Source organism: Nannobrachium achirus, assembly GCF_963921795.1.
Source record: "Nannobrachium achirus genome assembly, chromosome: 4".
Taxonomy (NCBI): Eukaryota; Metazoa; Chordata; class Actinopteri; order Myctophiformes; family Myctophidae; genus Nannobrachium; species Nannobrachium achirus.
In genome coordinates this window covers 7,125,334-7,138,262 of record NC_137813.1, presented here as the reverse complement: position 1 = coordinate 7,138,262, position 12,929 = coordinate 7,125,334, and the positions used below count along the sequence as shown (strand labels likewise).

Here is a 12,929-nt window from a genome sequence, read left to right as displayed (position 1 = left end):
TTATTTATTTTTTTTAATAATTTTTATCCCACAATTTTGTAACCCATTTTTTCACCCAGTGCTAATTGCCTATGTAATCCTGGGCTCTGCTCTCCCTCTGCCGCGCCTGAGGAGACAACGGACTGACCTCATGCATGAGGAGTCCAAGTTGCTTCTTTTCACCTGACAGTGGAGATTTCCCTGGTTTGGACGTAGCGCGCGGAAGGAACACGTTATTCCAAACAGTTCCTTTCCCCTCCATCAGGCGCCCCGGCTGGCCAGGGGGAGGCATTATTGAGACCAGGATTACGTGCATGTTTTTGTGAGGGTATCAACCCTAGGAGACACGGGGAGAACATGCAAACCCCACACAGAAAGGCCCTATCGCCAACCCCACCTAGGGTGTGGGCGCTGATGACGCGGAGGAGGAACACGCCGCCAGCACCCACAGCGTCCCCCGGCGGGAATCGAACCCAGGACCTTCTAGCTGTGAGGCGAAGCGCTAACCACTGCGCCACCGTGCCACCTGAGTCTGGTTTATTAACCAGGCAAGACTGTGGCCATGATGCATTATTACACTGTGTACCAATCAAACGATGGGAGTCGCACATAACATTTGCATGGGCCTGCTATAAATACTGGTGCAAAGCGGCTCAATGGCGCCCACCAGTCACTTCTAGTCTTCGATCCATTGAGAGAGAACCATGCCTGGGGTTACTGAACCAGTGCCCACGGAGGGCAAGAAGCGCAGAAAGTCCAGGAAGGAGAGCTATGCCATCTACGTGTACATGGTCCTGACGCAGGTCCACCCTGACATTGGTATCTCCTGCAAGGCCATGGGCATCATGAACTCCTCTATCAACGGCATCATTGAGCGCATCGCCGGTGTAGCCTCTCGTCTGGCTCACTATAACAAGCGCTCCACCATCTCCTCCAGGGAGATCCAGAAAGCCATCCGTCTGCTGTTCTCCGGTGAGCTGGCCAAGCACGCCGTGGCCGCGGGCACCAAGGCTGTCGCCATGTACACCGGTGAGCTGGCCAAGCTCGCCGTGGCCGGGGGCCCCAAGGCTGTCAACAAGTACATGAGTGAGTGGCAGTGTGACTGGCACACAAGCTCCCAGAAAGATGCAGTAGACTTGATTATGCTTCACAGGCACAGCACATGTTTATAACGAGAAAGAAAAAAAGAGAAAAAAAAAAAAAAAAGAAAAGAGGGAAAAAAAAGAGAAACGTTCTGTCTGCGCTAAACACAACGGTCCTTTTAAGGACCACCCATCTTTTCACGAAAAGAGTTTATCCGTGTATTTACTGGCGATTTAAATTATGAACATGTTTTATTAGCACAAATGCAGAGAAAATGTAGGCTACCCCTGTTTTGTATAAATTGATTTGTCCAGTATTATAAGGCCAAACCACCAGCTGCATTTTGCTTGTGTAGCCTACATAACTGAGTTTGTCTTGCTCCGTTATCCTCTGTACTTAAACTGGCATGCATATCTTTTTTACGGTTTGAAATAAACCCACAATGTCACACAACGAAGCAAACAGATAACATTTATGTTGGAGTTGAATGAGTGAGTCAGTCAACATGTAGGCCTATTACCATGATAATGGCCTCCGATCTGACCTAAATATTCTTCCTCTTTAGCTTCTAGCGAGGTCAAATCCATTAGCAAAGTATGTTTTATAAGATTCTTTATTTCATTCTTTAATGTAAGATGCTTTGTTAATAATAAAATGACACTTGACCTTAGGGCCAGATTAGCTATTTTTTAATAGTCAAAGTCCGCCCTTCATTTCAAATTTGAATAAGTATGAAATATGAAAGTGGTTAAAATAATTGTGATACAATATTAACTTACAGACCACACTTGCCCACTTCCACTTCTTCTTTATTTATTGTGCAGTGTGAAACATACAACTTAAAAAAAAAACTTAGATAAGAGGAGTTCAATATTATACTGAAATAATGGGCGCTATGACCAAAAACGAATGGGGAGGGGGTGTACGTGTGTGTGTGTGTGTGTGTGTGTGTGTGTGTGTGTGTGGGTGGGTGGGTGGGGGGGGGGGGGGGGGGGTCTGCCTGTCCTCCCTTACGTCCTCAGAGGAAGGGGGCAGGGCTCTGGGAGGAGCCATAGGGAGGGCCACTGCTGCTGATTGGTGGGGAGCCCATACACACTCACGCTGCCCTCCTCATCCTTTGTTGTGATTGGTGGGGCGCACACAGACCCTACTTTCCTTTCTTTATTCGAAGATATAAAAGCTCTCCGGCGCCTCTCAACTCGCACATTTCTTGAAGCTACTGCTCTAGAAATATATCACTAAGCTATGTCAGGAAGAGGTAAGACCGGCGGAAAGACCAGGGCGAAGGCCAAGACTCGCTCCTCCCGTGCCGGGCTCCAGTTCCCAGTGGGTCGGGTCCACAGGCTGCTGCGTAAAGGCAACTATGGCCAGCGTGTCGGCGCCGGCGCCCCGGTCTATCTGGCGGCGGTGCTCGAGTACCTGACCGCTGAGATCCTGGAGTTGGCTGGAAACGCTGCCCGTGACAACAAGAAGACCCGTATTATACCCCGTCACCTCCAGCTGGCCGTCCGCAACGACGAGGAGCTCAACAAGCTGCTGGGTGGAGTGACCATCGCTCAGGGCGGCGTGCTGCCCAACATCCAGGCTGTTCTGCTGCCCAAGAAGACCGAGAAAGCATCAGCCAAGAAATAACTCCGCTTCATTCGTTTGTAAAAACCCCACAAAGGCTCTTTTAAGAGCCACCCACTATATCAATTTAAAGATGAATTCCCCTTTATTTAAAATATGCATTTTTATTTTATGCTCATTTGAGCCTGCCTTGTTTAAATATAAATATACATATTGTGTTATGAAGAAGTAAAGGTCATGATACTTATGTGTCACATCTCAGCCACTCATGGGACCTTGTCAGGAAAATGAGGAAATTGTTTTCTCAAGTCTTTATTTCATTGATCACAATTATATTTTATTGAGGTAGCCTAGAAGCGCATGTATAGTGAGCTTGTAATAGTAATACAGATTAAATGTTAAAAATCAGTTTCTAATCGTATACTTTACATTACTTACGGCCTTTTTCGAATGCTTTATTTCTTAAAAGTGTGTGCCAAAATAGCCAATTTTACATGGAGGTGCCCACTATCCCTGTTACCCCTATGCTACGGTAGGTGGCGATATGTGCTTCCGTATAGCCGAGAAGCAGAACAAGTGAGAGTAGCTTGGTGGCTAAAGCAACAACAACAACAACATCATCACACACTTCTGTGGAGATCTGGACGACATGTTCCACCTCAGAGCCTTCGTGTCGGAGCGGCTGTCCGCCGCAGCCGTGGACATCTTTGGAGAGGTGGAGAAGAGCCTGTCCTTGTACCAGGTGGAAGTGTCCAGGTCCAGGGAGGAGATCATTCTCCTGCGGCAGCAACTGGAGCTTCTCAGAGACAACAACACAGGTCAGCAGCACCATGCTCTTCAACAAGGGGTCCGGGACCCCTAGGGGGTCCTCCAAATCTTTGTGTGTGTGTGTGTGTGTGTGTGTGTGTGTGTGTGTGTGTGTGTGTGTGTGTGTGTGTGTGTGTGTGTGTGTGTGTGTGTGTGTGTGTGTGTGTGTGTGTGTGTGTGTGTGTGTTTTTGTTGTCTCTTTTATATTAACCACTTGAACCCTAGCATCCATATTCTGAGAACTTTAGCCAAAATAGCCGATCTACAAGCTCACAACGCCTTGGTGTAGCAGGGGAAAAGAGCAGACTAAGGTTATAAAGTATTGACGGTTCAAGTGGTTAAATATCTGAAAACACACATTGACATGAATCCAAAATATACTGATGATTGTGCTGTCAAACGATGAAACTATTGTGGTCCCTGCTTCATTTCTCTCAACCAAGGGGTCCCTGGCCTGAAAACGTTGAAGACCCCTGGCTTACAGTGTAAACAATGGCTCCGACAGTAGCCCCTTTCTGGACCCTATAATATAGTTACCTTTTTTTTCTTTTTCTTGTATTTACAAATAACAAAAAAGGTAACTACACCCCCTATCATTTGTTTTAAATGTTGATGCCTGATGGGGGTATATGCGGGGGTAAATCTTAATGTCCCCAACACTGAATAATTATAACACTCATGTCACTCAAGACTCAACAAGTATTGTTGCATCTTCTGTGCACTTATGCCAGTGTGCCAGTGATCACCCTCGGGCCTCCCCTGTGCCAATGTTGGCACCGTCACCGTGCTTAAATTATCCCACCCCCGGGGTAGAAAGATTACAAGCACAGTACAAGACTATAGTGTGTTAGATATATTTAGGCTATAGGCCTATCATGATATGGCATGAGCCATTTTTTCTAGGCTGCATTACATGAAATTGTACATTGTGGACTGTTCAAATATTTACCTTTAACAACCAGTCCATTTTTTCCCCAAAATTGTTTCAAAAGGGGGTCCATAACATCTTAATGGAAAAGGTTGAGAATCTCTGGGTTTACTACTGTAGCTCTGGTCCATAGTGTTACTTAAAATGAAACAGTTCAACTGTTAAGGAGAACTCATTGTAAGGCTATGGACCAGAGCTAAGGCAGGCTAGTGCAGGGTAGCTCTGATTTGATTAATTACATACTTTACTAGCAGTTTTGGGGGGGGGGGGGGGGGGGGGGGGTTATTGAACGCACAATAACATGGTGTGTTTATACACATGAAACACAATTGTATACACAAGTATACAATATAATGTTGTAGTAGCCCCAGGGGGGTCCCTGCTCCATTACCCCATCAGTTTGGGGGTCCCTGGCCTGAAAATGTTGAAGACCCCTGTTATACAGGGTATAACGCTTTTTAATGTGATGCATTGTGAGCTTGTAGATCTGCTATTCTGAAGGGATTTTTTATCCACTTTATACAGTTGAAAATGTGAAACGTGACATCATTTTGTAGTCAGACCTTCAAGCAGATTTATTGTCAATATCTGTCCCTCGCTATTTCAACAGATCCGAGACAAAAATAACGACTAAAGTATAATTCTACCGCTTTCCTTTCAACAACAAAGAGAAGAAAAATTAGTAAATAGTAAAAAGAGTCACGGGCGCTTGGGCCTTTTGGCCCCAAAAGTTCTCCACTGCCTACAAAATGATGTCAGACTTAACACTTGTTACATTCCACAGACCAGAAAACAGAGCACGCTAGCCACGTTCAGGTGTTTAGACAGATAGCTGGTGTTTGTTTATAGACGGTTGCGTCCCCTCTCAAATGAACACTTGCCCTATCAGGCAACCGGAAATCAGACTTCACCTGCCCGAAAGTTTTATTTACCTGCCGGGGGCAGGTGGGCAAGCCTGAGTGTCAATGCCTGGTAGTATTTCTACATGGCAGTGTTGTTACTTTTACTTAAAGTGATCCCTGGCTAATACGACAAATATGCCTTAATACATCATAATTGTCCTCTATAACTACAATGTAAAATTAAAATCAAACCTCGGTTCGAAGTGGAGCGGTGAATCTGAGCAGCTATACCCTGTGTGTGTGTGTGTGTGTGTGTGTGTGTGTGTGTGTGTGTGTGTGTGTGTGTGTGTGTGTGTGTGTGTGTGTGTGTGTGTGTGTGTGTGTGTGTGTGCGCGCACAAAACAGCGCCCCTCCTTTAACTAGTGTGTTGTGTGTGGCCACTCAAGGTATTGCCAGGCTACGGACGGACGGACACGGCCAGCCAGCCAGCCACCCACGGACATACCTGTCTATTGGGAGCGCTTTCACCGCTCCAAAAACACCTCAATTATTTTATTTCTTCTAGAAATAGCTAATCTTTCACTCAATAGGGGAAATGCCTGTCGCAAGTTGATGATGTCATAAATGTCACGTGTGATCTATCCCTATGGAATTTATAATAATAATAATAAAAAAAATTAAACATTTGAAATATTGATTTGATGGTCATATTAACCATATAAAGTATTATGTTTGTTTTTATTTTCACATGCATGCCATAAATTCCATAGGGATAGATCACACATCAACTTGCGACGGGCATTTACCCTATTGCGTGAAAGATTAGCTATTTCTAGAAGAAATAACATAATTGAGGTGTTTTTAATTTTACATTGTAGTTATAGAGGACAATTATGATGTATTAAGGCATATTGTCGTATTAGCCAGGGATCACTTTAAGTAAAACATTGTACTGACACAGACGGAGTGCGCTGTTTTTTCCTGCTTTGATTGCTAACCCCCCCCCCCCCCCCCATCTTCTCCTGCAACTGTAGATCCTCTGCAGGTCACCGTCGGCACCATGCTGGACCACGCCATCCTGAGGGGGAACAGCCAAGGACCCCCGGGGACCCCGGAGAAAGAGGAGTCAGAAGACTACCGTGTCACAGAGTTCCTTCCAGGGCCTTCAGAGAAGACTGAACATGACTTGTGGACCAGCTGCACGGTGACTGAGCCAAACCCAGAGATACCGCAAATAAAAGAAGAGCAGGACCAGTTTAGCATCGTGATGGAGGTCGGTCCCTCTCCTGATATCGTGAAGAGCGAGCCGGACGACCGAGATGGAGCAGAGATGGATTTTACGGACCGATCACCGACATCCGATGACAGTGACAGAGATGAGGAGTGGGTGATGGGCAATCAAAGAGGTCACTCATCTGGTAAGAATCGGAAATTAAAGTCTAAAAAGAAAAAGTCTAAAGCAAAAAGCGTAAGTGACGGTAATAAGCAGGAAGGCAATGAGGAGTGGCTGATGGGCGATGAAAGACAGCGTTTGTCTGCTGAGAATCAGAAACTCAATGAGATAAATTTGGCAAAAGGTCTATCTGATGGTGATGGTAATGAGCAGGCCGGAGTCACAACAACATCACCTTGTGAGGAGGATTCCACATCGAAAGTAACCTGTTGCCACTTTTGCGGCAAGTCTTTTCGATACATAGGCGCTTTAATCAATCACATAAAAACGCACGAGAACATGGAGAGCAATTGCAGCATTTGTGGGAAAACCTGCGCGTCCACAGAGGAGTTGCAAAGTCACTTAAAGGACGCCCACAGCAATAAATGCAACATTTGCAGGAGAACGTTTTCTAAGCGCCGTTTACTGATCATACACGCCAGTACGCACACAGGAGTACGGGAGCACGCGTGTGACATCTGCGGAAAGGCGTTTTCCAGGAAGGAGCACCTGGTGTCGCACGCGAGGACGCATTCCGGGGAGAAGCCGTATGCGTGTGACATCTGTGGCAAGGCTTTCAGCCAGAGCCAGAATCTGACCATCCACAGGAGGTGCCACACAGGAGAGAAACCGTACCAGTGTTTAACATGTGGCAAACTCTTCAACACCAGTGGTCATCTCAAAATACACATGCGCTACCATGCGGACGAGAAACCGTACACCTGTGACGTCTGCGGGAAACACTTTAGACAAAGTGGACAGATGTCGAGACACAAGAGGATCACACACGGCGGAGAACTGCTGCATGGTTGCACCGTTTGCGGCGTGCGGTTTAAGTATCCCCCGAGCCTGAAGGCCCACTTAAAAACCCACGAAAAGAACAAAGATCACCAAGAATAGCCGATCTATAGGCTCACAACGCAAAAGAATAGACAATGCTGGTGTTCTAGTAGTTGGATTCTTGATGAGAAGTTGGACAGATGGAAACAGAAGACAAACACACTCACTAGATGATCAAACTGTGCCAGATGTCATGTACAATAACTGGAGCCATTATTTATTACCGGTGTAGCAGGACATTCTTGCACTAAGTTAACCTCCTCCTTTAGGATTTGAATGATTCCGGTTCCTTAGCGATTATTTAACCATTCTTGTATGAAATCTCATGAGCAAGATTAAACATTGTAAAGCACAAAATGAACTGTTTAATAAGAAGATACTCCAATGTAATTCCTAATTTATATATCCATGCCAGACCACAGAGTAGGACAGTGTAGTGTATGCACTTGCATATTTCTGGTCATAATAATTAGTGTTGAACCAATAAGTGATGTTAGGCCTCCATGCTGACCATGCCCCTATGCTACGGTAGGTGGCGGTATGTGCTTCCGTATAGCCGTGGCGCGAACAAGTGAGTAGCTTGGTGGCTAAAGCAACAACAACAACATCATCACACACTTCTGTGGAGATCTGGACGACATGTTCCACCTCAGAGCCTTCGTGTCGGAGCGGCTGTCCGCCGCAGCCGTGGACATCTTTGGAGAGGTGGAGAAGAGCCTGTCCTTGTACCAGGTGGAAGTGTCCAGGTCCAGGGAGGAGATCATTCTCCTGCGGCAGCAACTGGAGCTTCTCAGAGACAACAGCACAGGTCAGCAGCACCATGCTAACTCGATAGCTGACAGCAGGGCTCTTCAACAGGGGGTCCGGGGTCCTCGGAGTTAGTACAGGGGGTCCTCAAAATCTTTGTGAGGTAGAAACCTTCTTTTTTTATTTTATTTTTTATATTAACCACTTGAACCCTAGCAATAGCATCCATATTCTGAGAACTTTAGCCAAAAATAGCCGATCTACAAGCTCACAACGCCTCGCAGTGCGAGCTTGTAGATCGGCTATTTTTGGCAAATAGGTTTGGTGTAGCAGGGAAAAAGAGCAGACTTGGTACAGACTGAAAGGTCAAGTTTATAAAGTATTGACGGTTCAAGTGGTTAAATATCTGAAAACACACATTGACATGAATCCAAAATACACTGATGATTGTGCTGTCAAACGATGAAACTATTGTGGTCCCTGCTTCATTTCTCTCTCAACCAAGGGGTCCCTGGCCTGAAAACGTTGAAGACCCCTGGCTTACAGTGTAAACAATGGCTCCGACGGTAGCCCCTCTCTGGACCCTCTAATATAGTTACCTTTTTTCTTTTCTTTTTTCCTTTTTGTATTTCCAAATACCATAAAAGGTAACTACACCCCCCTATCATACATTGTTGTCCCCAACACTGGATATGTTGAATTTATATTTATAACACTCATGTAACTCAACAAGTATTGTTGCATCTTGTGTGCACTTATGCCAGTGTGCCAGTGATCACCCTCAGGCCTCCCCTGTGCCAATGTTGGCACTGTGCTTAAATTATCCCACCCCCGGGGTAGAAAGATTACAAGCAAAATACAAGATACACTAGATAATGTGTTAGATTTGTGATATATTTAGGCTATATCATGATATGGCATGAGCCATTTTTTGCATTACATGACATTGTACATTGTGGACTGTTCAGAAAAGCTGGAAAGCTCAGAGTATCCTCTTTCTATCTGCAAAGAGTTGCTTTCATAAAACTCCACCGTAGTTATAAGCTACTTTTTGTCAATAAATCCGAGCAGACATGGTTTATTTTCTAAGTGTTGAACTTCGGAAGCGCTCGTCTTCTATTACGGAGTGTCCCGCTGCCTCCTGCATTATGTGACATTTAGAGCCAGGTGGTACAAAGGACCGCTGAGTGACTTCCCACAAGCGCTTCCAAACTCCAGCACTTAGAAAAAATAATCACCTGAAGCCAATTTCTTGATAGAAAGTAGCTCCGCCTCCTAACATGTCTACGGTGGATTTTTATGAAACAAACACTTTGCAGATAGAAAGAGGATACTCCAAGCTTTCCATACAGCCCCAATATTGGTGAGTTTGATGCCGTTTAGTACAATCAGATAGCAAAAAAACTGTTTTGATGCATTGGCTGCCTATGATTCACCCGATTAAAATAAAATCTAGTGTTGCAATCTGCGGCTAGCTCTGGTCCATAGTGTTACTTAAAATGAAACAGTTCAACTGTTACGGAGAACTCATTGTAAGTCTATGGACCAGAGCTAAGGCAGGCTAGTGCAGGGTAGCTCTGATTTGATTAGTTAAATACTTTACTAGCAGAACTTTGGGAGCTTTATTGGCTTGAGAAAACATATGTTTACATTGCCAAAACAAGTGTCACAATATAAAATACAGTTGGAAGGAATGGGTACATCATTGTGTAAACAGCTCGTCACATTGTGTTGTTATACTGTACATGTTATACAGCAGGGGTCTTCAACAGGGGGTCCACAACTCCTAAAGGGGGTCCACGGGGGTACGGCCACTTGTACATGCTTGTTTAAAATAAAAGCATGAATACATTAATCTATTATTTTAATAGCATAGTATTGAATGCACAATAACATGGTGTTTATACACATGAAACACAATTGTATACACAAGTATACAATATTATAATGTTGTAGTAGCCCCACCCTACGAGGTAGGGGGTCCCTGCTCCATTACCCCATCAGTTTGGGGGTCCCTGGCCTGAAAATGTTGAAGACCCCTGTTATACAGGGTATAACTCTTTTTTAATGTGATGCATTGTGAGCTTGTAGATCTGCTATTCTGAAGGGATTTTTATCCATTTTATACAGTTGAAAATGTGAAACGGGACATTCTTCATATTGAGTACTTTCTACTTTGTGTTCTTTAAGTACATTTTGATACCAATACTTAAGTACTTTTTGAATTCCGGACATTTACTTGTAACATAGTAGTTTTAACATTTCTACATGGCAGTGTTGTTACTTTTACTTAAAGGGATATTCCACTTTCAAAAATACTTTTGGTCACTTTATCATCTAATCAGGCTTTTATGAACACCTGAACAGTTTTTAATTTACTTCATGCAATATTTAGATATTTGATGTAAATGTTATCTGCCCCCCAGGCTCAGGGCTTCTCCCCACACACACTCATTGTAACTTTAAACTCCATTTTAACCATTATAGATTCATTAAAAACACCCATTATTTTTTTCTCGTGACTCATATACCCTCCTAATACGTGAGCAGGCTGTGTTTTCTCAATAACCTTTTTCGTTTATTTTTAATAATTCTTTGGGAAAATGAGAAAAATTAAATACAAAACAAAATGATTAAAAATAAATGAAAAATGTTATCGAAAAAACACGGCCTGCTCACGTATTAGGAGGGTATTATGAGTCACCAGAACAAATAATGGGTGTTTTTAATGAATCTATCCTGGTTAAAATGGAGTTTGAAGTTACAATGGGTGTGTATGTGGAGAGGCCCTGAGCCTGGGGAGTGGGGAGGCAGTTTTTTTTTTTGAAAGTGGAATATCCCTTAAAGTAAAACATTGTACTGACACAGACTGAGTGTGCTGTTTTTTTCCTGTTTGATTGCTAACTCCTCCCCCCCCCCCTTCTTCTCCTGCAACTGTAGATCCTCTGCAGGCCACCGGGGGCACCATGCTGGACCACGCCTACATCCCCCCCGTCCTGCAGGAGAACAGCCAAGGACCCCCGGGGACCCCGGAGGTCCCAGTTGATGAGAAAGAGGAGACAGAAGACTACCGTGTCACAGAGTTCCTTCCAGGGCCTTCGGAGAAGACTGAACATGACCTGAGGACCAGCTGCATGGTGACTGAGCCAAACCCAGAGATACCGCAAATAAAAGAAGAGCAGGACCAGTTTAGCATCGAGGTGGAAGTCTGTCCCTCTCCTGATGTCGTGAAGAGCGAGCCGGACGACCGAGATGGAGCAGAGATGGATTTTACGGACCGATCACCGACATCCGATGACAGTGACAGGGATGAGGAGTGGGTGATGGGCAATCAAAGAGGTCACTCATCTGGTAAGAATCGGAAATTAAAGTCTAAAAAGAAAAAGTCTAAAGCAAAAAGCGTAAGTGACGGTATTAAGCAGGAAGGCAATGAGGAGTGGCTGATGGGCGATGAAAGACAGCGTTTGTCTGCTGAGAATCAGAAACTCAATGAGATAAATTTGGCAAAAGGTCTATCTGATGGTGATGGTAATGAGCAGGTAGGAGTCACAACAACATCACCTTGTGAGGAGGATTCCACATCGAAAGTAACCTCTTGCCACTTTTGCGGCAAGTCTTTTCGATACATAGGCGCTTTAATCAATCACATAAAAACGCACGAGAACATGGAGAGCAATTGCAGCATTTGTGGGAAAACCTGCGCATCCACGGAGGATTTGCAAAGTCACTTAAAGGACGCCCACAGCAATAAATGCAACATTTGCAGAAGAACGTTCTCTAAACGGCGTTTACTGATCATACACGCCAGTACGCACACAGGCGTACGGGAACACGCGTGTGACATCTGCGGAAAGGCGTTTTCCAGGAAGGAGCACCTGGTGTCGCATGCGAGGACGCATTCCGGGGAGAAGCCGTATGCGTGTGACATCTGTGGCAAGGCTTTCAGCCAGAGCCAGCATGTGACTATCCACAGGAGATGCCACACAGGAGAGAAACCGTACCAGTGTTTAGCATGTGGCAAACTCTTCAACACCAGCGGTCATCTCAAAATACACATGCGCTACCATGCGGACGAGAAACCGTACACCTGTGACGTCTGCGGGAAACACTTTAGACAGAGCGGACAGATGTCGAGACACAAGAGGATCACACACGGCGGAGAGCTGCTGCATGGTTGCACCGTTTGCGGCGTGCGGTTTAAGTATCCCCCGAGCCTGAAGGCCCACTTAAAAACCCACGAAAAGAACAAAGATCACCAAGAATAGCCGATCTATAGGCTCACAACGCAAAAAGAAAAGACAATGCTGGTGTTCTAGTGGTTGGATTCTTGATGAGAAGTTGGACAGATGGAAACAGAAGACAAACACACTCGCTAGATGATCAAACTGTGCCAGATAACATACGTGTGCTCGCCTATAACTGGAGCCATTATTTATTACCGGTGTATCAGGACATTCTAGCGCTAAGTTAACCTCCTCCTTTAGGATTTGAATGATCCCGGTTCCTTAGCGATTATTTAACCATTCCTATAGGGGGTTCCAAACGGGACCTTACAGGTCTGTAACCATGGCTCCATTTGGTTCCATTTGTACTCTCTCAGAGTTATGTTGATCCTTGAAATGAAAAGGTTTTAGAACCACTGGTATTGTAATTATATAGCAAACGGGAAGTCCACACACCAGCTGTGACAGAGTGATGAAAC

General features: G+C 44.9%; 2 protein-coding genes across 2 annotated transcripts; both read left to right on the top strand.

Annotated features, from left to right (window-relative positions):
* Positions 1 to 2,307: 2,307 nt before the first annotated feature.
* LOC308283578 (histone H2A-like) lies at positions 2,308 to 2,694 on the top strand (the record flags this gene model as incomplete). The annotated part of the gene is made up of 1 exon (XM_080724017.1): positions 2,308 to 2,694. The coding sequence occupies one exon, from the start codon at positions 2,308 to 2,310 to the stop codon at positions 2,692 to 2,694; it is 387 nt and encodes a 128-aa protein (XP_080580143.1).
* A 549-nt stretch (positions 2,695 to 3,243) lies between these two features.
* LOC308283224 (uncharacterized protein) lies at positions 3,244 to 12,721 on the top strand. The gene is made up of 3 exons (XM_080723609.1): positions 3,244 to 3,449; positions 6,243 to 6,626; positions 11,168 to 12,721. The coding sequence occupies exons 1-3, from the start codon at positions 3,281 to 3,283 to the stop codon at positions 12,490 to 12,492; spliced, it is 1,878 nt and encodes a 625-aa protein (XP_080579735.1). The 5' UTR covers positions 3,244 to 3,280; the 3' UTR covers positions 12,493 to 12,721.
* The last annotated feature ends 208 nt before the right edge of the window (positions 12,722 to 12,929 follow it).

Coding starts and splice junctions, on each gene's coding strand:
- LOC308283224 (XM_080723609.1), top strand. CDS start 3,281: ATGTTCCACCTCAGAGCCTTCGTGTCGGAGCGGCTGTCCGCCGCAGCC. Junction 3,450..6,242: donor TCTCAGAGACAACAACACAG/GTCAGCAGCACC, acceptor CTGCAACTGTAG/ATCCTCTGCAGGTCACCGTC. Junction 6,627..11,167: donor TCAAAGAGGTCACTCATCTG/GTAAGAATCGGA, acceptor CTGCAACTGTAG/ATCCTCTGCAGGCCACCGGG.